This window comes from Cervus elaphus, chromosome 20 (genome assembly GCF_910594005.1).
Source record: "Cervus elaphus chromosome 20, mCerEla1.1, whole genome shotgun sequence".
NCBI lineage: Eukaryota > Metazoa > Chordata > Mammalia > Artiodactyla > Cervidae > Cervus > Cervus elaphus.
Genome location: NC_057834.1, coordinates 37,919,412 through 37,946,445, shown reverse-complemented (window position 1 = coordinate 37,946,445; position 27,034 = coordinate 37,919,412). Strand labels below are relative to the sequence as shown.

The 27,034-nt window shown below is 47.3% G+C and overlaps 1 protein-coding gene across 8 annotated transcripts in view; it reads right to left on the bottom strand.

Moving 5' to 3' along the window:
- Positions 1-26,692, bottom strand: part of ARHGEF2 (Rho/Rac guanine nucleotide exchange factor 2) — a 48,569-nt gene extending 21,877 nt beyond the window's left edge. The window contains exons 1-7 of one of the 8 annotated variants that reach the window (XM_043876157.1): positions 26,463-26,692; positions 18,629-18,927; positions 17,131-17,248; positions 10,952-10,990; positions 9,301-9,418; positions 8,664-8,703; positions 7,412-7,505 (exon numbers count right to left, since the gene is read on the bottom strand). In XM_043876157.1, coding sequence (XP_043732092.1) covers positions 7,412-7,505; positions 8,664-8,703; positions 9,301-9,418; positions 10,952-10,990; positions 17,131-17,248; positions 18,629-18,906 — 687 coding nt within the window. In that variant the 5' untranslated portion in view covers positions 18,907-18,927; positions 26,463-26,692. Of the gene's footprint in view, positions 1-1,880; positions 2,035-2,205; positions 2,479-3,896; positions 4,001-7,411; positions 7,506-8,663; positions 8,704-9,300; positions 9,419-10,951; positions 10,991-17,130; positions 17,350-17,828; positions 17,941-18,628; positions 18,928-26,462 lie in introns of those variants that run through there. The other 7 variants (XM_043876158.1, XM_043876162.1, XM_043876160.1 and 4 more) reach the window with 7 other exon arrangements.
- Positions 26,693-27,034: the final 342 nt, after the last annotated feature.

The window sequence follows — 27,034 nt, the reverse complement described above, 5'->3', positions numbered from 1 at the left end:
GCAGCAGGGAGACCATCTCCCTCAAATTATCTCATTTCCAGCAGGCCCCCTCTACTTCCCACCGCAGTATAAAAAGAAAGGAGACAGCTGGTGTGCTTGGGGGAGGGGGAAGAGGGGATCCAGGGTTTGTTGGCTAAGAACCAACTCCCCTCTTCTGTAACCACAGTTTTCCGGAGGTGGCCCTCCCCTTCCGACCAGCCCAAACTGACAAGCACCCTCCTCCAGTGGCCTCCCTGCCCTCTCAGATCTACCCACTCAGCCCCCCACATCCCCACCCCCAATCAGATTCCTGACACCCCCCAAACCAAGATCAGCCCCAGGACCCCAGGATGGAAAAAGTAAAGCTTCTAGATTCCCAGTCCTCCCAATGACCCAAAACAAAACAAACATTAAACCCCCCACAAGGCATTAGGACCCAGTTATCTGGCTCCCCAACTCCTCCCAATAACAGAAAAGGGACCCCAGTATCTACCTTCCCAGAACCCCTGTCTATAGCCCCTCACCAGTGCCCCCACGGCTTTCCTTTTTAGGGTGGAACCAAATTTCCGTGGTTTCATAAAACCTCTCCTCCCCCCTTGGCTCTACTCCAGAGTCTCAGCTCAAACGGTTGAAAAATAAACAGACTTTCATAGCTGGGGCCTGGCCTGGCGCAGGGTTGGGAAGAGCCTGCCTGCCACCCCGCTGCTTCACCGCACTTCAGCCATCACTCCTCTGGACTTCTATTTGTCTCAGGCCCTACCCAAACCCCCAGTTGCTTTCCTGTTAGCAGAATCTTATCCCAGCCTCCCTAAAGAAAAGTTCCAGGACAGAACCTCTCCCAAGTTGGTCTCTAGATAGGTGGCCAGGCTAGGAGCTAGGAGGGAAGTGGGGGAAAGGGGTTCCATCATCTTTGAGGGCTCCGAAGCAGTACTGCCCCCATGCCTGAAGACAGTGATGGTGATCAGCATAGGCTGCCTGCCAGGGCAGAACACTGGGATTGGAAAGAGGCCAGAGATTAAACCAGCTATGGACTGGGTCTTGGCCTTTCCAATAACGGGTATACTGCAGCTGCCTCAGGCAGCTGGGAGGTGCTGTCTGCATGCACCACCTTCCTCCCAGCTCTCACTTATTCACATACAAGTCAGCTTCATCATTTCCTGGGGGCTGAAGTGTGGACAGGTCACAGTCTTTGGCAGTGGGCCTGGGTACAAAGGCAGAAAAAAAAGGATACTTGGAAAGGAGTGGCCAAGAGCTGGAGATAGGGTTGGGGGACTAGGCTAACTATATACCCAGACTCTAGAAATGACAGAACAGTCCCAAGATGAAGAGATAACAGCAGAGGTGGGGAGGAGGGAGGAGGGCACAGCGCCAAGTGGGTCAGCCTAAAGGCTTCAGGTTATTTCAGGAAGCTGGTGGGGCAAAAAGGGATGGACGACACTGATATTTCGGGAACTGGGGTGCCCAGGAACCCTCCTAAGGATGGAAGAAAGGATCCTAGCTACACAAAGACCTCTGCTCCTTTCACCTGAGGGTGATGCCTTGGGGGGAAGTAAGCTGTCCCTAAGCTGTCCTGACCCCAGTCACCCGCCCACCGGCGGGGAGAACTGAATCACAGCTGGAAAGTCCATCTGCGAGGAGAGGAGGAGCTGACTTTTGTCTTGCACGGGTGGTGATGCGGGTGGTGGTGGTGGTGGGAGGAAGCTGGGAAACCACCCCCTCCCACCCCTCGGCCGGATGGCGGGGACAAAGAGGGAACGACCGAGCCAGCGACTGCAGGGGGGCGGGGGGGGGGGGATACAGAGAGCAACCTGGTGGGACCCTGGGAGAGGGGGTCCCCGAGAACCTTCACCGGGCCCACCCCCGCGACACACACACCTCCCTGTTCCCGCTCCGTCCCTTACCGGAGCAACTTTCTTTCACGCGGCCCAAAACACCGAGTCCCGCCGGATCGGAAGCAGCCCAACCCCAGGTCCGCTCTCTCCCGGGATCCCGGCGGAGAATCAGCACAGAGCTGGAGCCGCGGGTCGCGGCGACGGCTCCCCCAGCCCCCTCCCCACTCACTCACAGTCCCCACCCACCGCGTCCCGCTGCTTTCCCGGCCATCGCTCCGCCCGATTTTGGCGCCCAGAAAGCAGGCGGGGAGACCAGGGAGCGCCGCGCGGCTGCCGGGGATCGAAGGGCACCCCGAGGACCGCGGGAGGGAGGGACAGGGGTTTCAGAGCCCACCTTGCTGGCCAGCTCTTTGCTCCGGTCGATCCGCGCCCGTGTGAGGGATTCGATCCGAGACATAATCCGATGGAGGGGCGCCCAGGAGGATGCGGCGCGGACCCAGGCGTCCAGCTATTGTGGGGGGAGGGCGGGGGAGGGGTCTGCCCCGCACGCGTCAGTCTGGGGGACAGGAAGTCTGACTCCCCTCGCCCGGCACCCAGCGCCAGTTCCTCAAACCCGAGTCTCCACCCCCGCCCGAGCTCAGGAAGGGGGGAGGCGGGGCAGAGGGAGGGCGGGGTGCCGCGCGGACGGGACGCCTCGGTCCGTGGAGGGGCGGCTCGCACAAGTACACGGGGCCGTGGACGGGCAGTCCGGCGCCGGTGTGTGCATGTATGTGTGTTGGCGGGGTGGGGGGGGGGGGGTGTCTCTAATCCCAGACGCCGCCTCGGCTGCAGTTTTCCTAAAACCCTCCCTAACCCTCCCCATAGCCCCCACCCCACCTTCATCTTCCCCTTCCCCTTCTCCTCCCCCAAAGCAGTCCATCAGTCTAGAAAGCCCCGCGGGCCGGAGGATTCCAGCCGTTCCCAGCTCTCCAGGGAACCCGGACCAGTTCCTTCCAGGCCTTCGGGGGCCCATCAAAGCAGGCCAGAGCTGACCGACCCCTTTTACGATGAGGGCAGGGGTGGGGAGAGGGCGGAGAAATCAAAGGGGAACTAAAGGCTGGGTTTTAGTTCTTTACAGGGCCTGGAGGAAGAATCCGAGAGGAGAGAGTCCTTCCCCAAGTCCCCATCCTCTCTGGGGCCTTCCAGGCCGGCACTCTGCCCACCCCCTTCCCTCCTGCTTCTGCCTCCACCGACGGCTGGGGCCAGGGGTTGTGGGACCAAGGTGCTGAGGAAGTCCTTCCTTGTGTCTAATCCCAGTTCTCTCTGTTGCAAGTTAGACCAGAACCAGAAAGCCCAGCAGCCAGCCTGCCCCACTGGAGAATGGCCAGTGTCTCCACGAGGAGGAGCGGTGGAGTGGGACACGCTTTCTGGAAACTCTGCCCCAGCCTGAGGCAACCTCCACCTTTTGGGGGAAACACCTCCTCCTCTAGAATTATAATCATTCACATTGCCCTTCATTTCTACGTCTCAGAGCCTCTGTGTCTCTGGAGCAACCAGAAGCACAGAGAGTCCTGGAACAGAGCATCTGAAGTTTATAGGGTCCTGCCTGACTCTGGTCCCCAAAGGTGTGGAGGAAGGAAGGGAGGAGCGGAGGCCCAACCCAGACCCAGCGGCTCCCTGCAGGGCTTCAGCAGCAGGGTCTGGCTGCAGGTTTCAAGCCCAGCTCAGCACTCTTGTAGGTGCCAATTTTAGCCTCTGCCACTATTTTGGGCTCCACTGCCTCACCACTGGCTGAGCTCCTTGGGCTTCTCACCCCCACGCTGCTCCTCTGACTTCCCCTCCTGCCTAGCAACTCCTTCACCTCCTTCTTCACCCATTCCCCTGTTTAGGATCCTTATATAGCAAAGACCAGAAGAAAAGGAGAGAAAACAACCATGCCCAGTTCTAGGCTGGCTGGAAACTAGAAAGCAGAAAGGACTTCCCAGGGCCATCAGGGAGGCTGACTTCTCCAGGGTTGCACCTGCAGGGGAGATTTACAGGAAGGCCCTAGGAGCTCCCCAAAAAGCAGTGATCTTAAAGCTCCTAGACCCATTACCCCAGACTTACCTCCCCCCAGTGGGCAGCCAGGGCTGAGGAATGTACTAAATTTAAAAACAGACAGCCAGAAGCCAGAATCCTAGCCACAAGGCTCCACCCACTGGGGGCCCAGAGACCAGGGGTAGGCTGAGACCTCGGCTTTTCTCCCAGGCCTGGGGTAGGAGGGTGTTGCAAGCTAAGGATGGAATCTTAAAGGGCCAAACTCCAGTCTGGATCTGCAGTAAACCCAGGACCTGAATCCCAGAGTTATGTGAGGGATCTCAGTCACCAAACTCAGCTTAGAAGGTCTCTTTATGAAAGAAGAGGACCTAATCTCGTAACCCTCTTCTGTCTCCCACCCCAATCTACAATAAACTTTCCACCCATTTGCTCTTTGTTACCTTCCCTCTTACCCTTCCTCTTCTTCCTCTTAAGAGGTGAATAGTAAGAAGGGGACTTAGGGAGTGTAAAGGGAGTCAGACTACCTTTAAGAACACCTGTGTTTTTAGCCAGCTAGGCCTGCAGCTTGACTTAATTTCCACTTTCTGTATCCTCTGGAATAGTGAACTCTTTTCCTTTTGCTTTGGCATCCCCTGACCTTTCTTCCAAACCATTTTCATCTCAGTCCCTGCTCCTTCTATCCAGTGATGCCTCTCAGATTTTCTGAAATTATTTTTTTAGATACACAGAAACAAAAGCCAATATTAATTTCTGCCAGAATCTAAAAGTAACCACCCCTTCTTTAGCTTATTTAATTTGACAGAGAAGTGCCTGCATGCTCAGTCGTGTCCGACTCTTTGTGACCCCATCAATCGTAGCCTGCCAGGCTCTTCTGTCCATGAGAGTACCCAGACAAGGATACTGGAGTGGGTTGCCATTTCCTTCTCCAAGGGCTCTTCCTAACCCAGGGATCGAACCCATGTCTCTTGTGTCTCTTACGTCTCCTGCATCGTCAGGCAGGTTCTTTACCACTAACGCCACCAGGGACGCCCTAACTTGACAGTTAAGTCCCCCACATTTCAGGGGTAGGGAGGCCATCCCAGAGAAGAACCTGGTTGTCAGGGTCTTATCCAGTAGATGAGCGGAGAAAGCCACAGAGATACCTGGGCCCAAGTCCTATGGTGCCCAAGAGGTTTGTTTTTCTTCTTATTACTTTGGACATTGTGTATTGTGGAGGGGATGATTGAGGCGTTATTGACTCCAATGGCCATCCATCAGAAATGGTGGAAGAAGGGGACTTCCCTCGTGGTCCAATGGCTAAGGCTCCATGCTCCCAGTGCAGGGGGCCCGGGTTCAATCTCTGGTTGGGGAACCAGATCTCACATGCCACAGCGGAGAGTTCGAACGCCACAGTTAAGATATCCTGCATGCCGCAACTAAGACCTGGCACAGCCAAGTACATAAAGACTTTAAAAAGAAGAAATGGTGGAAGAAGTAAAGAGAGGAAATAAACTGTTCCGTAGGTTTACTGACAGAGGCAGAGGCAACAGTATATAGTCAAAGCTCTAGGTTCATAATACAGCTCCACCTCTTACTAACTGTGGGGTCTTGGGCAAGTGGCTTAGCCTCTAAGTTATCTTGCCATAAAATGGAAATTAAAATACTTATCTTTGCCAGAGTGTTATAAGAATTAGATGAGATGAGGACTTCCCTGGTGGAGCAGTGGATAAGAATCCGCCTGCCAGTGTAGGGGTCCCAGGTTCCATCCCTGGTCCAGGAATGTCCCATATGCCTCTGAGCAGCTAAGCCCATGCCCCTGTGCCACAACTGCTGAAGCCGGAGCACCCTTGAAGCAGCAAGTCACAACTACCGAGCCTGTGTGCTGCGACTACTGAAGCCCGTGCGCCTAGAGCCTGTGCTCCACAACTCGAGAGTAGCCCCTGCTCTTCACAACTAGAAAAAGCCCACATGTAGCAGTGAAGACTCAGCGCAGTCAAAAATGAATTAAAAAAAAAATAGATGCGATGAGCTCTGTAGAAGTGTTGTTGTCAACTCTGCATTGCTCGTCAAGTAAGAAGAAATAAGCTACTTCCTTCTTTCAATGCTTGACTGAGCGTCTCTCCAGCCACACCTCTGGTGTTTACCTGCTTATGGCCCCTATCCTGAGCTAGGAGGAGGGGAAAGGAAGAGATTTAGTGACTCAAGAACACACATTCACGGGGGTGGGAGCAAGATGAACCAAGAGATGACAAAGAAGGAAACAGGGAGATAGGACCAGAGCCCTGGTGAGGAAAGGCGACGGGGACAATGTCCTGGTGATGCTAGTCCTTCCTGCTGCTGGTCTGGGCTCGTCTCTCCCCACTTTCCCCTTCATCCCCTCACCAAACTGCCAGGTCAAGGGTGAGCAAATGCAAACCATCTGGGATCTGGATGGCCCCTGGGCAACATCGACTTCCCTTCTCATTCACATCGCAGGAAAAGAGGGTGATTCTGCCATCAGACTCTCCTACCTGCACTGAGAGCCCGCGGGGTGAGGGGCCCCAGGGCCAAGGTCTCAGTATTGGCTTTGTTCCCTCGAGAGCTCTGCCCCCCACCAAGAGGCAAGAAGGAGCCTCACTGTGCCCAGCTTGCCCTGGTCTCAGACTGCCTGACCTCATGCTTCAGCTTCTCACTACAGCCTGCGGTGAGAAGGTGCTAAGAACCTGGTTTCATTTCTGCCCTCCCTGCCCACCCAGAGGAAGGAGAATCCTGGCTAAAAGACTGACAGAGAAGAGGGCCCAGGCCCTGCAGGCGGGTGAGAACTTTACAGGGTAAGAAACCTGTGGTGTTTCCAGGTGAATATGATGATATCTCGTCTGGGGTTTTTCTCAATGTTCAGAAGCTACCCTGGTGGGAAAATACATGCATACTGGGGTAAGCCAGGAGAGGAAAAGGGGGATGGCTCATTCTGCCAGTAAATGAAGAACGTAGAAATGAATTCAAACAGTAGGCAGAGGTCCCAGTTTCACCAGAGCCTGGGGGTTGGTAATATGGAAGAGAGCAATGTGCCTTCATCTTCCTGGGGTCAGAACTGCACACGGCCCCACATGCGTGCTGTATGTGTGCTTCCATAATCATACACTCCTGGCTTCCACTCTGCCTATGGTCTAATTTCAAGTCCTTCAGCTGCTATATCCACCCATAAAATTATGAGTGTAAAAGTTGCAAAGCCTAATACTCTCTGAAGAAGTAAAAAGTGTTGCTGTAATTATTATCATCATTATGTCCAATGGCTAAGATTTCTGCTGCCCACCTCTTAGCTATGTGGGGCCTAAAGAGAGGGAGGGCTAGGGCACTCCTTAGCTTCTGAGGTTCCTGGCCCTTCTCTTCCAGCTGTCTACAGCTGGCTGCTAAGCTAGAGGCATGGGGAAAGCAGAGGAAAGGAGATTTACTGGGACATAGGGAGGGAGCCTGAGAGACATAATGTGTTCCCTTAAAACTTGACCCATTGCCCTGTGTCTCTGCCTACTGGGGGAAGCTGGGGCGGGGGGCAGATGGTGAGGTGGAGAGGAAGGGAACTGGGGAGGGCAGTGGGGCCCAGGCTTCCCGCCCCCCTGAGCGCCTACCTTGGCCTTCCCGGTCATGCCCAAGATGAAGCTGAGTGTCCGTCGCAGGGAGGAGCCTGCCCAGGTACCTGAGCCCCCTTCCAGTTGGCTGCAGCTACAGAGAGAAAAAGAACAGGTGAAGAGATGGAGCTAGAGCTGGAAAAGAACAAGATACTCCCAGAGATATGGTGGACGAAGGTGCCGTAACCAGGGAAGAGAAGATGGAGATTCAGGGGGAAGACTGAGAGAAGGATGGGGACAAGGGAAGGAGGACTTAAAAAGAAGAGGCTCCCACCCCCTACCTCCTGGGATTTTCTGGCTATGGTCACTACAGTTTCCCAGGCCCTTCTATATATGAGGGAAACTCCAGGCTCCTCCCAGATAAATACAGACTCCCCCCCCTCCTCCCTAATCCAGGACCAATCTCCTTCATACTGCTTCCCAACGGAAATGATATGGGGTGTGGTGGGCTCTCCAAGAGGACGTTTTTCCCCCACAAAACAAGAGCCCTGTGTACGACCCTCTCTGCTGTGTGGAAAGGGCCTCTGGGCCTACCGCCAATAAGGACTGAATTTCCTGGGATTTCATCAGCCCCATCCCATGAGCTAATCCCAAACCCAGAGCCAGGAGGATGTGTCAGCTAGAGATTTTCAGGACCACAAATCAGAGCTTGATATCTTAAAGGGCCCATTCCCAGCTCACACACCCACACTGTCTCAGAGGGCTGACCCACTCTAATCAGGCTTTGGCTGCAGGAGCCAAACAAACAGGTGCTGATTCGGCATGCTTATTTACATAGATACTGAAAGCTCCCAGCTTCCACCTCGATCCTTGAACTACATGCCTTCAGCCCCTGCCCTCTCCCCTAGGGGCTCAACTGCCCATGCCCACTTCTTCTTAGGGACACTCCCCATTGGTTCTTGGTCACAGTCTCTCCCTAAGACTGTAGAGCAGCCAATCTTCTGACCCTGACAACAGCCATCAACCTCCACTCTCCTATTCAACAGACACCCTGGGGTCTAGATACTCCTTTTCTTTCTCTAATTTCTTCCTCATCCCATGGAGCTACGGGGAACCTTCTTTGCCTTCCCTGCCCAATGAGAAGAAGGGGAACTCTTTGCAGTTCAGGGAGAAGGATATTTGGAGGTCTTTGATCAAAAAACGTTAAGGGGAGAATGTTGCAGAGACCCTTGAGGCTACAAAATTCCTGGCCCAGTCCCATTGCCTCTCCCCCATCCAGGCCTTTGAGAGGCTCTGAATCCCCCAAACTTACCTTTGGCTGAGGTCAGCGGCAGAAGACTGGGACAAATTCCCTGCCAACACAAAAGGAGCCGTGAGGTGTCCAGCTAAAGCCAGACAAAGGCGCTCAGAGCTGCCTCCCCCACCCCCTCCACCTGGATCAGGTTCCCAAGCTGCAGGTGCCTGTGACGCCATTCCTGAGGGCGGGCACTGGGGAGCAGGGAAGGCGGTGTCTGAGCAGAGCAGAGCTGAAGAACCTAGAAGCCAGGGTAACAGGGCCCTGGGGGGTTGTGTGGAGAAAGGCTGGGGGGGCCAATGTCACAGTTCTGTTCCCAGCGACTGGAAAGGGCAGAGGATTCACTCTGAGCTCCCAGTGCCTCATCTTGACGACAAGGCACGCTGCGGGTAACCGTCCTCCGTCTCTGGTCAAAGGGGGACCTGGAGAGCCTCTTTCTGTCCTGTGTCCTCCTTCCATGGAAGGAGGACCTCAGAGTACCAAAGGCTTGGATTCAGATCTCTCGTTTGCATAAAGGCGTTTTGGAGCTTCCAAGGGTGTGTGGTTGAACACAGCACAGGACCTCTGGACCCAAAATTTAGAGCTGGCTCTGAGGACTGGGGTGAGACTGGCAGAAGGAGGGGCCACCACTGCTTTGCTCCCCACTTTTACTCACCAGCTGGGTCTGAGCAGCCCAAGAAGCAGTTGATGCCACTCATGGATACAGACTTGGAAAGCATACCAGTGCCTGAGTGGTCCAAAGGGCCAGCTGGTGGGTGACTGGAGCCCTGATCCTAGAATCAAGTTAAGAATCTTCATGCAAAGACCAAGCTTCAACCATCTTCCCCCCAGGCTCTTCACTTTCCCACAGCAAAAGGCCCTTCAGGCCTTCTACCCCTCCCTACTATCCATATCTGGAACATTCCACTTGAAATAGTTAGGAAGTTATTCCTGCTATTTAGCAGTCATCACTCTGTTGCAACTCAAATCCAGGCTGCCTTAATATAGAAAATATCCTAGAAAAGATTTACCCTGGTTTCCAAAGTGACAAACTCAATCTACAGAGGTCAGGCAGATAGTGAAAAAAACAAAACAAACAAACAAAAAAAACTGGGGCAGTCTGGTTTTAAAGAAATATTCATAAACTGCACACCCAATCTTTCGAGCCCTTTTTTTTTCTCAACCCTACTTGGAACATTACAAAAACTGGCTATATATCAGTCCATAAGGCAAAATTTAACATCCTTCAGATAATCTCTATCAGAGAGATCATAGGAAGCAATCCAGAAGTCCCTTTTCACAACAGACTGGATAAAGAATCTATGGTATATTTATATATAAAAGCATTATATATACAACAATAAAAATAAACAGACTATAGTTCACCCAACAATACAGATGAACCTCACAAAGAATGCCAGGTGAAAGAATGAAGACACAAAAAATTTATATCCATAATGGTTATATTCATATAAAGTTTAAAACAGGTAAAACTAATTGATATTGTTTAGAGATGCACATAAATGTGGTAAATCTATAAGGAAAATTGACCTTGAAAGTCGAGAAAGTAGTTCTCTCTGTCAGGAGAGGGCTGTGAGTGGGGAGGGACCCATGGGGGCTCTGGGTTTGGTGGTGCTCTTATTTTTTTTTAACCTAGAGTAGTTACATGAGTGTTTGCTTCCTAATTATTCATTACATTGTACAGGTATGTTTTACATACTTTTCTGTACATATGTTATATTTCAAAAAAAATTTTTAATATCCATATATTTAGAAATTTTAAAATACCCTTCCAAAAATAAAATAAAATAAAATACCCTTCCAAATAAACTTGGTGATCAAAGAAGAAATCACTATGGAAATTTAAAGATATTTTATGACAACAATAATGAAAATACGACTCAATAAAACTTGTAAGAGATCGTCAAAATGTACCTCAAGGATAATTTATAACTTTAAAATGCTTATATTGAAATTTTTTAAATTGAAAATTAATGAGCTATGCCAACTTAAAAGTTAGAAAAAAGAACAACAGAACAAACCCAAAGAAAATAGAAAAAAGGGTATCATAAAGATAAAAGCAGAAATCAATGAAGTAGTAACAGCATAAAATAGGATCAATAATGCCAAGAGACAGGCCAATAAAATAGACAAAACTTTGATAAAAGTGATGTGCAAATAAAAGTAGAATGAAAAAGTGGATCTAACTATAGAAAGAGCAAAAGGTGACTGGAAAGATAATGCTATCTATAACTTAATGCCAGTAATTTTGAAAATGGAAACAGATAAATTCTTAAAAAAGAAAAAAAAATATATATATGACTTACCAAAACTGAATCTAGAAGAAATAGAATGTCTGAATGGTCCTATTAAAGAAATGGAATCAGTAGTTAATCTTTCCATAAACAAAACACACAAGGCCAAAACAGTTTTATAGTCAAGGAATAGATCTCTCAAGCAATAGATCACTGATCCAAACTCTTCCAAAGAATAGAAAACAAAAACAAAAACTTTCAAACCCTTTCCTTGATTCTTAAGCTACACATAGACAATATGACAAAGGAAAATTATGGTCCAATCTCTCTTATGCAAAGTACAAAAATTCCAAACAATATTAGCAAATATTAGCAAACTGTAATAGGTTTTAAATAGCCTTAATAGCCACAAGTTATTTACAGCTCCTACCATTAAGAAGGAATCTATTTCTTCACTCTTTGTATCTGGGTGGGCCTGTGAATTACTAAGATGAATAGAATGTGACAGAAGTAGCATGATGTGACTTTTGAGACTACACCTCAAGAAACCTTAAAGCTTCCTCTCTTGCCCACTTAGAATGATATTTCCATGTGATGGAGAAGCCATATGAATGAGAACCAGAGTATCAAAACAGGGAACCTAACAACCCACAGGCATGAAGATCACCATCCTTGACCATCAGTCCTTTTCAGCCACCAGATAACTGTGACCACATAAGTGAGGCCAGGCAGAACTGGCAGAAGAATACCCAGCTGAGCTCAGTCCAAATTAACCATCCATAGCCCGCTGAGGGGGAAAAAATGGTGGTTGTTTTAAGTCATTATTAAGTTTGGGGTTGATCTATTATGCAGCAATAGATAATTGATGCCACAAATGAATTCCAGTAGTGCATAAGAAAGAGAATCCATCACGAATGAGTTGGAATGATCCTAAAAATATGAGGGTGGTTTAAGATGAGGAAAATCTTTAAATGTAATTTACCTCACGACATATTAAAGGAGAAAAAAACATTACCAACTCAGTAAAAGCAAAAAAAAAAAAAAAAAAGGATAAAATCCAACATTCACTCATTGTAAAACCAAAGACCTGGCAGTTGCCAATAGAAGGAATCGTCCTTAACTTGAGGAAGTGAAGTGAAAGTCGCTCATCTCAGTTGTGTCTGACTCTTTTGCAACCCCATAGACTATACAGTCCATGGAATTCTCCAGGCCAGAATATTGGAGTGGGTGGTCGTTCCCTTCTCCAGGGGATCTTCCCAATCCAGGGATCAAACCCATGTCTCCTGAGTTGTAAGCAGATTCTTTACCAGCTGAGCCACCAGGGAAGCCCCTTAACTTGATAGAGTATCTTTTAAAACCTTACAGCCAAAAATCAATTTTAATGGTAAAACATGAAATGTACTCCCTCTAAAATCAGAAACAAGACAAGGATAGCCATTATTCCCATTACTGTTTAGCATTGCAATAGACCCCTAGCCAGGCACAATAGGACAAGAAAAAGAAATGAAAGAAAGAAATTATTGGAAAAGAAGAAAACAAATTTCATTTAAAGATGACATAATTGTCTACTTAGATAAGCCAAAAAGAAAATCCACAAATTGTTATAACTGAAAAAAAGAGTTTAACAAGATGAATAACTATAATTAATTCAACTACATGTCTATAAACCAAAAATAATTGTAAAATGTAATTAACACAATTTCTTTATACAAGAAAGCATTTATAATAGCAACAAAATCTATAAGGCACATAGAAATAAATCTAACAAAGATTGATAAGACCTGTATGAAGAAAACTAATACTTTGTTAAAAGACATATTTTTTAGAAAGCCCAACTAAATAGAGATATCATTTTTCATGGATAAGAAGACTCAATATTAGAAAGAAGTCAGTTTTTCTTAATCTTTAAATTCAATATAATCTCAATAAAAATTCAGCAAGAATTTTAGCTGATTCTAAAATTCATATAGAGATATAAAAGACCTAGAATAGCCAAGATAATTTTAAAGAAAAGTAAAAAAGTTGGTGAACTTAAATTACTACTTTTTTTTTAATTACTACATTTTTAAGATTTACAGTAAAAGCTACATTAGCCAAAAAATAGATAAATAAATAAAACTTGTAAGAAAAAAAATTCGTCTATGGAGAAAGGAATGGCTACCCACTTCAGTATTCTTGCCTGGGAAGTCTCATGGACAAAGGGGTCTGGCGGGCTACAGTCTGTGGGTGTGGGGTCACAAAGAGTTGAATATGACTCAGCAACTAACACTTTCACTTTCATAATAAAGCTACATTAATTAAGATAATGTGATACTGGCATAAAAATAAACAAATAGATGGATGTAACAGAGAACAGGCCCCAGAAACAGACTCACACAAATACACTCACTTGATTTTCAACAAAGACACCACAGCAATTTAAGTAAGAAAATAAGTTTTTTTTAATGAAGAAAATGTATATTTTTATGGGGGAAAAACCAAAACTTTGATTTCTTCTATATACAAGAACCTAGATAAGTCACAGACCTAAACATGAAAGCTAAGACTATAAAGCTTCTGGAAGAAAACATTAGAGAAAAATCTTCACATTCTTGGGGTAGGCAAGATTTCTTAAACATGACCAAAAACACTAAGCACTAAAAAACTGATAAATTGGACTTCATCTAAATTAAAAACTCAAAAAATAAATAAATAAAAAAAAATAAATTAAAAACTCATGCTTATTAAAACACAGTATTAAAATAAAAATGCAAGTCAAAGGCTGTGAGAAGATATTCACAATACACATATCTGGCAAAGGACTCAAATCCAGAATGCATAAAGAGCTCTTACAAATCAATAAGAGAAAGACAAGCTGTTTTAAAAATTGAGCAAAAGACTAGAAGAGACATTTCACAAAACAATATATTTGGATGGCCAATGAGAATATGAAAAGGTGCCCAATAAAATTTTTCAACAGGGACATGAAAAGTAAAACCAGAATGAGACAATTCAAAAACACCCACCAGAATGGCTAAAATTAAAATCTTGACAATAACTTATAATGTAAATAGATCTGAAAAAGAATACATATCTATCTATACATGTACAACTGAATCACTTTGCTATACACCTGAAACATTGTAAATCAACTGTACTTCAATAAAAATTTAAAAATTTTAATTTAAAATCTTGATAAAAAAGTATAATATACCTAAGAAAACATCTAATATATATCTATAAACAGTATGGAAAAAAATGATCAAACTTTATTGAAATACATTGAATGGAGCGGTATACTGTTTTCATGGGTAGGAAAAAGCAATATTGTAAAGATGTCCACTTTTCCTAAAATAATGCAACGCCAACCAAAATCTCAAAAGTTTTTAATGTATGTTCTATACATAAGTTATACTTCAATAAATATGTTCCTTTTAAATTAAGAAACTGTTTCTTTAAAGACATTATAGAGAGGAAAAAGACAAACCACTTTTCTCAATCTTTGAGAAAAGATCATTGCAACACATATAACAACAAAGGATTAGTTTCAGGATATATAAAGAACACATTCAAAACAATAAAGAAAAAACCTTCAAAGAATCCAATAGAAAAGTGGGCAAAAGATAGGAAAAGGAACTTCACAGAAGAGGAAACACAAATGACCAAGGCAGAGAGAAAAAAATGCCAATCCCATTTGTAATAAGGATAATTCAAATTAAAACCACAATGAGATTTATAACCACTAGATTAGCAAAATTAAGAAATCTGATGATTCCAAATGTTGGAAAGCATGTGAATCAATGGAAGCACTTATATAGTGCTGATAGAAATAAAAAGTTTGTTATTTTTTTAATTTAATTCAGAATTAAAAAAAAAAAGAAAAAAAAAAAAGTTTGTTATTATCTCATAAAAATGAACATTGTGTACTCTGTGACCCAATAATTGTACTCCAAGGTATACCTCAGAGAAATTCTTGCAAATGAGCACCAGAAGATGGATAAAAGGATGTTCATAATGACACTCTTCATGATAGCAAAGAATGGAAATTATACAAATGTCCATCAACAGAAGACTGGAATGAAAATAACGGACTACATTTGCAACACTTGGATAAAAATTAGAAACAGAATGCCGAGTGAAAATGCAAGAAAAGTTTGTAGAATATAACATCATTGTTTTTAAAGTTAGAAACAAGAAAGAAATAATATATTACTAAGCAATACTTTGTGCAAATACTTTTTTTAAAACTACTTTTAAAAAGTAAATGAGTGATTAAGAAAATTGAAGACAGTGATTACCTCTGGAGGGGAGGCAAGGGAATAAAAGAAGAGAGGCAGACACAAGCAAAGATAAATGTGTCCGTAATGTTCTTGTTCTTGAGATGGGTGGTTGATTGATTAGGCATTCATTTTTCAATATTACTTTTAAGACAATGGAAAAATACAATACAGAATATTAGCAACTCTGGCAAACTGGAGGATAAAGCTCCCATCTAAGGACATCTGAATTTTAGAAATTGTAAACACTGTGCTGGCCAAACAAAATAAATTTTGAGCTAGACTTGGCTCATGGACTGTCAGTCTGCAAGTCCCAGTCTAGTTTAATGAACTTCAGACTTTTAGTCTATGGACATTGCAGAGGACTTAGCACCAACTTGCTGCTGCAGGAAGAAACAGACAAAGAAAAACCAGACAGACAGACAAGGAGAAATTTAAGGGAAGTACTTAAAGATTAGATGAAGAGAGGAGAGGAATGAGAGAAGGAAGGCATAAAAAGAGAAAGGAAAAAAAAAAACACTAGAGAAGAGAGAAAAGGAGACACATAATACCAGGAAGCAGCGGGCAGCCGGACAAAGAGAGAGGTGGAAGAGGGGGGAAATAAGTATGAAGGGCCCGGAGGGGAGAAGAGGGGAAAAAAACCACTGTCTCCTGCATATTAGCTGCAGTATCGGGCACTTCAACACTTTTCCCCAGTAAAACAATCACAACTTGAAGAGACAGGTTGTAGTAGCCTGATTTTCAGAAAGATGAAATGCATTGTTCAACTAGGAGTCAGTGTGATTCCCAAATGCTGTTCTTTCTACTATACCACATCCAATTGGGCTAGAGGGAAGAAATGCAGAAATGCTGATGGAGAAAAGTGTGACCTGGGATAAGATGGGGTTTGCCGTTTCCCTGCCAGCCTGTAACAGCCCCTTCTTCTCAGCCTCTCGCGTGAACCACAGGCCCTAGGGTCATGAGGCCAGTGGGTACCCTGGTCAGTCAGAGTATGTGCTGGACAGGACGTAACCTTAAGTCACTGAGCTTGAGGTGTTTCTGTGTACAGCTGTCCCTCATTATCCATGGGGGACTGATTCCAGGATCCCATGGATACCAAAATCCAAGGATGCTCAAGTCCTTTATATAAAATGGCATAATATTTGCATATAACCTCTGTGCATCCTCCCATATACTTTAAATCAGCTCTAGATTAATTATAATACCTCATGCAATGTAAATGCCACATAAATTAGTTGCAAACATAATGTAAATGCTATGTAAATATTTGCCAGCATGAGGTAAATTCAAGTTTTGTTGGAACTTTCTGGAATTTTTTTTTCAAGTACTTTGACCCATGCTTGGTTGAATCCATGGATGTTGAACCTGTGCATATGAAGGGCTGACTATACTCAGGGACTCTTAGCTAGCAGACCCAGAGGTGTCTCTAAAACCTCCGTGTATCCTCAGCAGTCCCTAGGTCCTGGTTTGAGATCTTCCCTGTGATGTTCCCTTAAGCCAGAAGCCTGAGCAATCTCTATATCCTTTCTTACTTGATAGTCCTGTAGTTATCTTGTTAGAGAACTATTGTGTTTCAGGGTTACCAGATGCCTAGTTTCATCCTACAAATAGTAAGTTCATCTCCAAATCTGGGAAATGTGGGGTCCACAGAAAGAAGTAGTTATAACTAGGGGAACAGGGGCCTTTTAATGAGAGAGGGGCAGAGATGCCCACATCAGCACAGAGACACAGAAAGGAGGGAACAGAGGGTCTCAGAGAAAGAAACAGAGGCAGGATACCAAGAGTGGGGGACAGAGCATACAGACCCAGGGAAGCAGACAGAGGGGTATAGACACCAGATTCAGATTTGGTCAGATGAAGTCAAAGTGATCCCTGGGCACAGAGAGCCTCAGCAGCTGGCAGAACAGAAGAGGCACAGGGTGGTGGCTGGACAGGCCAAGGGGCAGGGGAAGGGGAGGAAGGTGGGAGCTTCCGTGGGGATTTGTTTGTCCATACCACGCAGGAGGGTTGGCCACCTTGGTGCTGCAGCTCCAGAAAGGGGTCCAGTTCCTCTTGGCTCCGCAGTAAGGAGGGCTCCTCCGGGCCTGTGCATCCCGATGCCTGCAGTTTGTTCCTGAAACACACATTGCCGCCGCTGCCCTCCGTACCCAGTGGCTGCTGACGGGCACCAGGGAGAAACACCGCCTCAGCCCAGTCCCTGTTGCTTGCCCCCAGCCCAGCCCTTCCTGTTGGCATAGGCACGGGCCAGACCCAAACTGGCCTCCCTTTCGGGCTGTGCTTCAGCAAAGCTGTGGCACTGGCTGCGGGCAAGGACGACCCCTGCTGGTCAAAGGGCAGTACTGCGCTCCAGAAGACAGCCGGCGGTCAGCGCGGAGGGAAAGGGGATGGGGGTTCTGATGCGAACCTTAGCCCCTCCTCAGATAAATGGTGTGCCCAGGGCCCCCTTCCTTCTCACCCAAGGGACAGAATTAGTGCCTGATCGTGAAAGGTGAACCTGGGAGATCCTGAGATATAGCTGGCATCACAAAAGTCACCTCTGCCTTAGACGAGCTGCTCTTAGGAAGGTGCCATGAGTCCTGAAGACCAGGCTTCTCACCCAAGTTCCCTCCCAAGCCAGTTCAGAGGCAAAGGTCCTCTCCCCTCACACGCCCAGCCAGCCCTGCCCAGGAGCTCGAGAAGTGTGGTCTACTTACCAGGCTAAGAGAATTTGTCCAAGGGGACCATTGCCAAAGCAGAGAGACAGGCCCTTCCAAGGCTGGCAGGCCCTCACAGGCACCACTCACACTGAACCCTTCATGCTGAGCCCCGGGCCCTCTCTTTCTGACTTCCTCTCTGTCTTTGGGGAAGTGGTCAGGGTTTTTCCAGGAGAGGGGAAGAGCTGGGTCCCTCACTTCCGGTTTGTCACACATATATAGAACCCTGAGCAAGAGGAGCTCTTCCCCCATTGTACGGCTGGACTACTATGTCTAAACATCATGGGCTGCCTCAGCCCACACCATCACGCAGGCAGCAGTTTGGGAAAGGGGGCTAGGTCCCATGCCCCAACCCTGGGAGCACGTCTCTCAAGAAAATTCCCAAAGCTCTCTGGGCCTGTTTCCTCATGTGTAAAATGAGGCGATTGGGCCATATGATTCCTGAGTCCCTTCCAGCTCTGACTCTGCTGTATGTGCTATGAAACCCAAGTGGGAGGAGGAGGCAGTAAGACCCGAGTGTCCTGCTACTCCCCTCCCCTCCCCTCCATACCTCCCCCTCTCCATTCTCACCCACTGCCCTGGAGACTAGTAGAAGGAAGGAGCTAGGATGCTAGGGAGAGCCACATGTTGAAAGGCAGACTCCATTCTCCCCAAAGGCCCACCACAGGCCTGGGTTCAGACTCTCTAGACAAGAAGCTCAGGGCCAAGGCCTCTTCAACTCCTGTCATTTCTTCCCAACCACTTTCTCCTGGGTCTAGGACTTGAGAGAAGGAGAGACAGAAGGTCCCCTGGTGTTTTACCTGCTCAGTGGATCCTGGAGCTCCCTGCCCGGCCCCCAGCTATGCCTTTTGAAGGGGTCGTAGTTGTGGCTGTGGGCACGAAAAGCGCCCGACCTTCGGAGGGGTACAGCATGGAAGGCTTCGCCCTCCCTTTTTTCCCCCTCCTTCTCATTCTCCTCCTCCTCCTCCTCTTCCTCCAGCTGTACTCTGGACTCAACTGCAGAGAGGCAGCGGCGAGTGTGGCCTCGGGGCACCAGGTCTCCACCTGCGAGGAACACCTCTGGGACTTCTCTGTTCATGGGAGGCGCACACAGGCCAGTCTGGATCAAGAAGACAGAGAACAGTGAGCAGAGTTCTAGAACTCTGAACCTTGGAACTAGGAAAGTGTCACAGTCAGCCAGGCCTCGAGCATCGAGTCACCCACTCCTCCCTTCCCCAAGGCAGAGAACTGGAGGATGGTTGGCTCAAGATCACACAATTAGCTGCAGAGTCAAACCAGGAACTTGGGTTTTCTGACTCCCAGTCTAGTGTTCTGTCCAGTACATAATGACATCCTCATTCACTCATTATCATTCCATTTGGTGAGCACCTACCTGACAGGAAACCATGCCAAGCAAAGAGAAATAGATATTGTTCTTACCCTCAAGGAATTCATTCTGGTGAGTGAGTGCATGCATGTGTGCATGTGTGCATGTAGACAAAAGCACAAATCACAAACAACTGGCCAGAATTTGCCAAATGTCACAAGAAAAGTTTCAAAAAAGAAGGCTTTGTGCTGAGTACATATAACCAGTTGGAGGACTCGGAAAAGGGAAACAGAAGGAAGTAAATAGCTTTTGAGATGGGCCTGGAAGCGTGGAGTGGTTAGGATTTGGCCACGTTGGAGAGGGAGGAGTCTAGGCAAATAAAACAGCAGGGAGAAAAGGTGTGTGAGTGAGACAGTATCATGACTTCTTCCTTCTAAAACTCTGGTCATCTGGGGAGTAAGACAGCTATTCTGACCTCTCCCCATGGAGCAGAGCAAAGGGCCCCCAAATTAGCCATGTTGAAATTCCTCTACTCTCTCTCCCAGGTGGGCATTGTTCTCACAGCCCAACACTCCTGGAGGCCGTCAGGGCTTGCCTCAGTGTGTCTCAGAGTTAAGAACCCTCAGGAGCTCTTAAAGTTGAAAATGATAAGCCCCGCTCCAGAAACAAGTACCAAATACCAGAGTACCAAGGTGGCGGAGGGGCAGGCAGGCAGCTCACATCAACTGCATCTACCTCTGCACTCCCTCCCAGGCCCCGTCTCTGTAGAACTTCTGCTAGAATGAGTTTCCCAGGCTCCTCTTCTCCCAGGAGAGGAACAGCTGAGATGCTGGGAGGACCCAGGAGGACCAGGAAGCAATGAGCCAGAACTTGCCCTCCTCCCAGGCTTCCTGTGAGGGCGTCAAGCCTTCTGCAGGTTATGTTACTGCCCGCCCCCGACGCGCGCGCGCGCACACACACACACACACACACACACCCCTAAAATCCAGGACACACACACACACACACACACACACACACACACACACACACCCCTAAAGTCCAGGTTGTTGGAAGGTCGTTCCTTCACACACACACACACACACACACACACACACACACACACACACCCCTAAAGTCCAGGTTGTTGGAAGGTCGTTCCTTCCAGCTGCTTCTCCCTCCCTCACTGCAGCCTGCTGCCGCTGCACCCAGAACCACTGAGACGGTGCCTGTGCCCCGCTGCACGCCTGCCTACCATGGGGAAGGGAGGACACAAGTACTCAGGCCTCTGCAGGGGGATTCTGCTGCTCTGCCAGGTGGGTCTAAGAATAGAAAACGAGAGGCCAAGGAGACCAGCCCAGGCCTGGTGTCTCAGCCTATCTGGAAGCCACATAGAGGGGGCCTCTCATCCAGCCACTGGGACACATCCTCTGTGTCCCCAGACTTGGGCCTCATGTCATCTGATGTGCCGTCTGCAAACAGGATGGCCCGGGGACTTCCCTAGTGGTCCAGCGGTTAAGAATCCACCTTGCAAGGCTGGGGACGTGGGCTCAATCCCTGGTCAGGGAACTGGGATCCCACATGCTACAGGGCAAAAAAGCCCACGTGCCGCAACTAGAGAGTCCGTGCGCCACAATGAAACATCCCACATCCCATCTTAGAACAGAGATCCTAAGACTCAACACAGCCAAATCAACAGATATTTTAAAAAAATAAATGGAATGGGCAGTTCTGCAGGGAGCAGGACAGAGCCTGAGGGACACAGCATGATCCCTGCCAACCAGGGGTCTCAAAGCTGAGATTTGGGGCAAGGGGCGGGAGGTACTGATAAAAAAGTATTGAGGGAAGCTGGGAGGAAGGAAAGAGTAGGAACTGGGAGTGTCCCTCACAACAGGGGCTAGGAATAGGACAGAAATGGGCACTGAGGGGGCACCATGAGGACCTTGGATCTGGCATTCAATAACCTCACAAAAGAGAAAAAGCTGTTAGACCTATACCCCTTGTACCCAGCTTCTATCTCCTCTTCCTGGCTAGATTTTGCTCACGGGGCTGGATTTGACTAGATGAATGAAAAGCAGTGAATGGATGCCCTTTCCTTTCCCTCCATCCCTGGAGATGCTTCCTGTTGGAGGTGGTACCTTGCTGCCTTGGCCTGGTGGATAGACATTTTTAATCCAGAGATCTTCATGTCCTGGGATCTCACCCTTCTTCCTCCAACTGAGACCACCTTGAATCTGACCTCTTCTCAAAGATCTACCTTCTTTCTAGCCTCTTCTGTCATGTCATTCATGGTCTCTGCTCTCTGTGAAAATGGAATCCACTGGACTCCTTCTCCCTCATATCTTCATTCCATTCTTCGGAAAGTTTTTTCTGTTTTCTAAATTCCACTCCTTCATGCTATAATGTCAATAATTTTCATTCTCTCCTTCAAAGAGATGAGGTTTAGCAAGGCTTCCTCATCCCCCTCGCAGAGATACTCTGCCCTCCGCTTTCTGTGACTGTGTTCCCTTCCTCGCTGCTCCTTCCATCAGTTCTCTCCCAGCCACCTCCCATCTTTCCCTGGGTTCCCGAGCTCAGGAAATGGTACAAGGGAGCGGCCAGGGCTAGGGCTCACACAATGGCTTTATTTAGCTCCTGAATGAGATCACATCGTGTCACATCACTGCTTCTGCTGAGCAGAGATAGGAGAGTCTGAAATAGGTCTGGGATCAGATGCTGCAGATGGGGGCAGGGGAGGAAAGCCAGAAGGGGCCCTCAGTTACTTTACTTTTCCTCCTGCCTCAGATCAGATGCTTTTCCCACCAACACAGACCATCAGCATCTCCTGATTTCCCCTCTGTGTGTAATCTCCATCATTTCCCTAGTCGCCACTGATTCGTTAGACATTCTACCGTGTGCTGAGATGGAGGCATGTATTATTTTAATAGAGAGAGATTTCTCTTATTCAGAACTCTGAGACCATAATTTCTTCAGGATGCTACAGTGGCTTTGAAGTTCGGCAGATTTGCTAGCTCTGCCACCTTCATAAGCCACGTGACCTTGGGCATCTCAATAAATAACCACATGACATTGCTTATTTCATGTTTTTGAGCTCTGGAATCATCTGTAAAATGGGAATGATAATACTACCTTGCAAGGACATTGAAAGACTTGATGACAGTGTAGGTAAATACAACTAATACTGTGCCTGACACATATTAGGTACTTAGTAAATGCTACTATTGTTGTTGTTGCTATTATTTAGAGGCAGAGAGAAAGCAGAGCACTGAGAAATGGAGATCTGGAGAGAGGAAGGCTCAAGACAGAAGCACTATATGATGGTTACCTCACTGTTACCTCTTAAAAAGAGAGAGTGAATAAATAACCCACAGGCTGACACTAAAACAGCTGTGATGGGAACTAATGATCATAAAGTACTTCTGATATAAAAGAAGCAAACAACCAGAGCAAGAAGGACCTTGATGAACCTGATGAACCTCTTCAAAGAGAAGGGAGGGGCGATAGCCTCTGGTGATTTGCAGCAGAGGTTGGCAAACTATGGCCTGTGGTCAAATCTGTACTATTTTCTTTCTTTTTTTTTTTTTTTTAATTTTCTTTTTTATATGCTTGGGGAAAAAAATCAAAAGAAGAATACTACTTTGTGACACATAAAAATTGTATGAAATTTAAACTTCAGTGCTCATAAATAAAGGGTTTACTTGGAACACAGCCATGTTCATTCATTTACATATGGTATATGGCTGCTTTTGCATTACAACAGCAAAGTTGGTAGTTGCAACAGAGACCATATGGCCTGTAAAGCCGAAAATATTTATTATCTGGGTCTCTACAGAAAAAGTTTGCAGACTCTTGATTTAGAGAAGCTGGGCCTCAGAATCTCAGGAAGGAGAGAAAAAGTGATTAAAGAGAGACAGTAAGGCTCACTGCTCACCAGCCAGGCATCTGCAACCAGCTTAGGGAAGAGGGACATCAAAGACCCCAGCTCATCCATTTCCTAAATAGCATCTGAGCCTACAGGGGTAGAGGCTTAACCCACAATCAGTGCCTATATCATCTTGTGGGACCCTCCCAACCATTTCTTGAGATAGATGTTATTTCTATTTTGCACCAGAAGAAACAGGCACCACAGAGAGGGACAGTCACTTGCTCACGGTCACAGGGCTGCAAGAGGTAGAACTGAGTTTTCACAGCAGATCCAGCGCACTGCAGAACCTGAGTTCTCCTCTGAAACCAGAAGGCAAGCTCCCAATGAGCGCCAGTGGCTAGCTTTGAAAGAAGTCTGGGGAATTCTCTGGCAGTCCAGTGGTTAGGACTCCATGCTTTCACTGCCGAGGGCACAGGTTCAACCCCTGGTCGGGGAACTAAGAGCCCATCCCACAAACTGCTCGGCCAAAAGGAAAAAACAAAAAAGAAATCCAGCACTGTTGTTATTCACTCCCATTCTCATCCTCATTTCTGCCCCCTCCACACCAGCCAGAGAGAGAAAGCAGCTTCCAGAAGAAAGTAGATGGGGAAAAAAAAAAAAAAGAAAGTAGGTGGGGGTTAAGTTAAATTTGTCCTTTCTACTCCCTCTGGATCTTAGATATCTGAATGAGGTGATGGGTGGTGGGCAGGGAGGGCCCTGCTTACGTTTGCTGCCAGCAAACACTGAGGGTAGGAACTGCTCAGAGCAACCCCACAGCTGGGCACGTGGGATGCTGGGCAATGCTGTCGGGCCCCTTCACAGTCTGGGTGGCTTCCTGGGTCTGGCTCTGGGGTCCTAAATCTCCCCAAGGGGGAAATAATGGGGAGGACCTGAACAAAACTAGAAAGTAAAGAATGGGGAGGAAGGGAGAGGCCAGGTGGCATGATCTGCGGGCTTCTCCTCCAGGTCTCCTAGCCCTGGGGGACAGGGTCATAGAAAACCCTTTGATGGTTCAAAATGTAACATACCTGCTTCTTCTCACATAGAAAGTAAATCATTAATCCAACAGTATCCCACATAAAAGACTACAGCAGTACTTCAGGTAAAGAAGGCTTCAGTTTAAAAAAAAAAGGCGGCTTCAGTAACCACAGTTCCTCCCCACCTCTCCCTGCTCCCCGAACACCCCATTCTACAGTGGGTCATATGGCACCCAAGTCTCTAATACCTCCTCACCTCACCCTGACTTGGCTTCACCATTGCTCTATTTCTCAGTGTGAGACATACGAGATTTTGCTGTGTGCTCAACATTGTGTAAGTGAGGGCTTTTCAGGTGGCTCAGTGGTAAAGAATCCGCCTGCCAGTACAAGAGATTCGGGTTAGATCCCTGGGTTGGGAAGATCCCCTGGAGAAGGAAATAGCAACCTACTCCAGCATTCTTGCCTAGAAAATCCCATGGACAGAGGAGCCTGGTAGGTTACACTCCTTGGGGTCGCGAAAGAGTTGGACTCGACTTAATGACTAAATTACAACAGTGCCATAAAATTAAAAGATGCTTGCTCCTTGGAAGGAAAGCTATGACAAACTTAGCATACTAAAAAGCAGAGATACCACTTTGCAAACAAAGGTCTGTATAGTCAAAGCTATGGTTTTTCTAGTAGTCACGTATGACTACAGTGCCCACCATTGTGTTTGCACGTAGACCTTTCTGGGTCCTGCCAGACGCTGATAGGTGCTAAAGAAATATGTGCTGAATATGTTGTTCAGTCACTAAGTCGTGTCCAACTCTCTGTGACCCCACGGACTGCAGCATTCCAGGCTTCCTTGTCCTTTACTGTCTCCTGGAGCTTGCTCAAATTCATGTCCATTGAGATGGTGATGCCATCCAACCATCTCATCTTCTGTCATCCCCTCCTCCTGCCTTCAATCTTTCCCAGCATCAGGGTCTTTTCCAATGAGTCAGTTCTCTGCATCAGGTGGCCAAATTATTGGAGTTTCAGCTTCAGCATCAGTCCTTCCAATGAATATTCAGGGCTGATTTCCTTTAGGATTGGCTGGTTTGATCTCCTTGCAGTCCAAGGGACTCTCAAGATTCTTTTCCAACACCACAGTTCAAAATGCAGAATCTTAATTCCCTGACAAGGGATTGAACCCGTGCACCCTGCAGTGGAAGCCCAAAGTCTTAAGCACTGGACCATCAAGAAGTCCCACCATATCTCCATAAAGATCAGCTATCAAGCATCTGAAACACCCACCCCAAACCACCCCCCGCCTCTTTGATATGTTAGGCTCAGAAAGCAATCCGGACTTTTGCTGCTTTGGGCTTCCAAGTGTGACCATCTTCTTTCTTTCTTTAAATAGATTTGCAAACTGAACCTAGGGATCCTGTCCATTCTTTCTGCTATGCTTGTATGCTTTCTCTACCAGAGGTTTGCTGGGACCCAGGCTAGATGATGTGTGGGTGCGAGGGAATAAAAGGGGCAAAGCCAATCAGTCCCTTTCCACCTCCTGTCAGTTTCTTGGCCTGGCTCCTGGGTGCCATGCCAGAAGGGTGGGGCAAGAGAAGGGCTCAGGTCCAGAGGGACACACCTGAGAAGACTTTGACCATAGAGTCCCAAGGAATTAACCCATTAGATCCCAGGGAACACCTAAAGGTTGTGGGTGAAGGAGGAAGCCTCTAATCTGAATGGATGGAGTCGTCTGGAATCTGGAAGCCTCTGAGCCTCAGATATGAGTTGGTGGCCCTTTAAATCTTACAATTAACTCAGACAGATGAAGGGAGTACTGTCAGGTCTTAGAGGAGGGGACCCTGGGTGAATTAGGACTTGAGATTTTAAAATTCTAGCCATCCTTTTTTGTCCATACCTCTTGAGTAAGAAAAAGAGACTAGAAGACATCATAATGGACTTTGCTGCCAGGTGAACTTGAGTTTGACTCCCTCTTAATTGACAACGGTTTGCTATTTAACTGGGCTTCCGTGGTGGCTCATTGGTAAAGAATCCTTTCAATGCAAGAGACCCAGCTTTGATCCCTGGGTTGGGAAGATCCCCTGGGGAAGGAAATGGCAATCCACCCCCATATTCTTGCGTGGAAAATCCCATGGACAGAAGGATAAACCTCACATTTAATATAGGGATTGTGATATGCCAATCTCATAAGGATTGTGAGGATTAAGAATGCATAAGCAAGCTTTGGCATCACTGGTTGCACAAGTAGTGCTAATTAACTGTTGGCCATTTTGGTGATTTTCTATTTGTACACCTGTGCACACTCACACAGACACAAACAGAATGCACCTTAGTTAAAAATGGGAGCTGAATACAGGAGACTGGTGGAGAATTGTTCTGCCCACTTCCTGGGGGTGCTGAGGGGTTCCTGAAGATCCCTACTTCTGGGGAATGCCCACTCATGAAAGAAAGACTCGGGGAAAGGGAAGAGGGAAACTCACCAGACTCAAGAGATATCCCAAAGATGGGAGACCCGTTCTTGCCCTCGGTTGATGACTTCAATATGGGAGGAAGTCCCGCTTCAGGCAGCCCCTCTAAGAATCCAGTCCAGCACGTTAATGGGGGTGCCTCTCTCTTGGTCCTTTTAAGGGAATCGCTCATGGTCCAGAAGTTTGCTTAGGAGACAGGGGGGACTCATTCCAGTCCAGACCAGCTGCCTCTCCAACAACTCCAGCCCTTCCCTTCCCCGCCCTACTTCAAACACCCTAGACAGTGCTGTGCCCCGGACTTTAACCCCTTCGGTGCCAACGCTGGTCCGGAGGATTCCTGGGTTCTCCTGTCCTTGACATCCCCCAAAAGGCAGCCACTGGATTCAGTCACAGGTGGAAACAGATCTAGGAAGCCAAGCTGGGGTCACCCTGAGCGGAGAATATGTGGGAATGACATCCCAGGGAACCTTCACCCACCCGTCAGTGGAGACAGGGTGGAACTGAGGGGAAAAAGAGGAGAGCTCAGGGGAAGGCCCAAGGCTGGCACCCTACTTCACAGCAAGTCCTAGTGGGCTCGGGGAGGT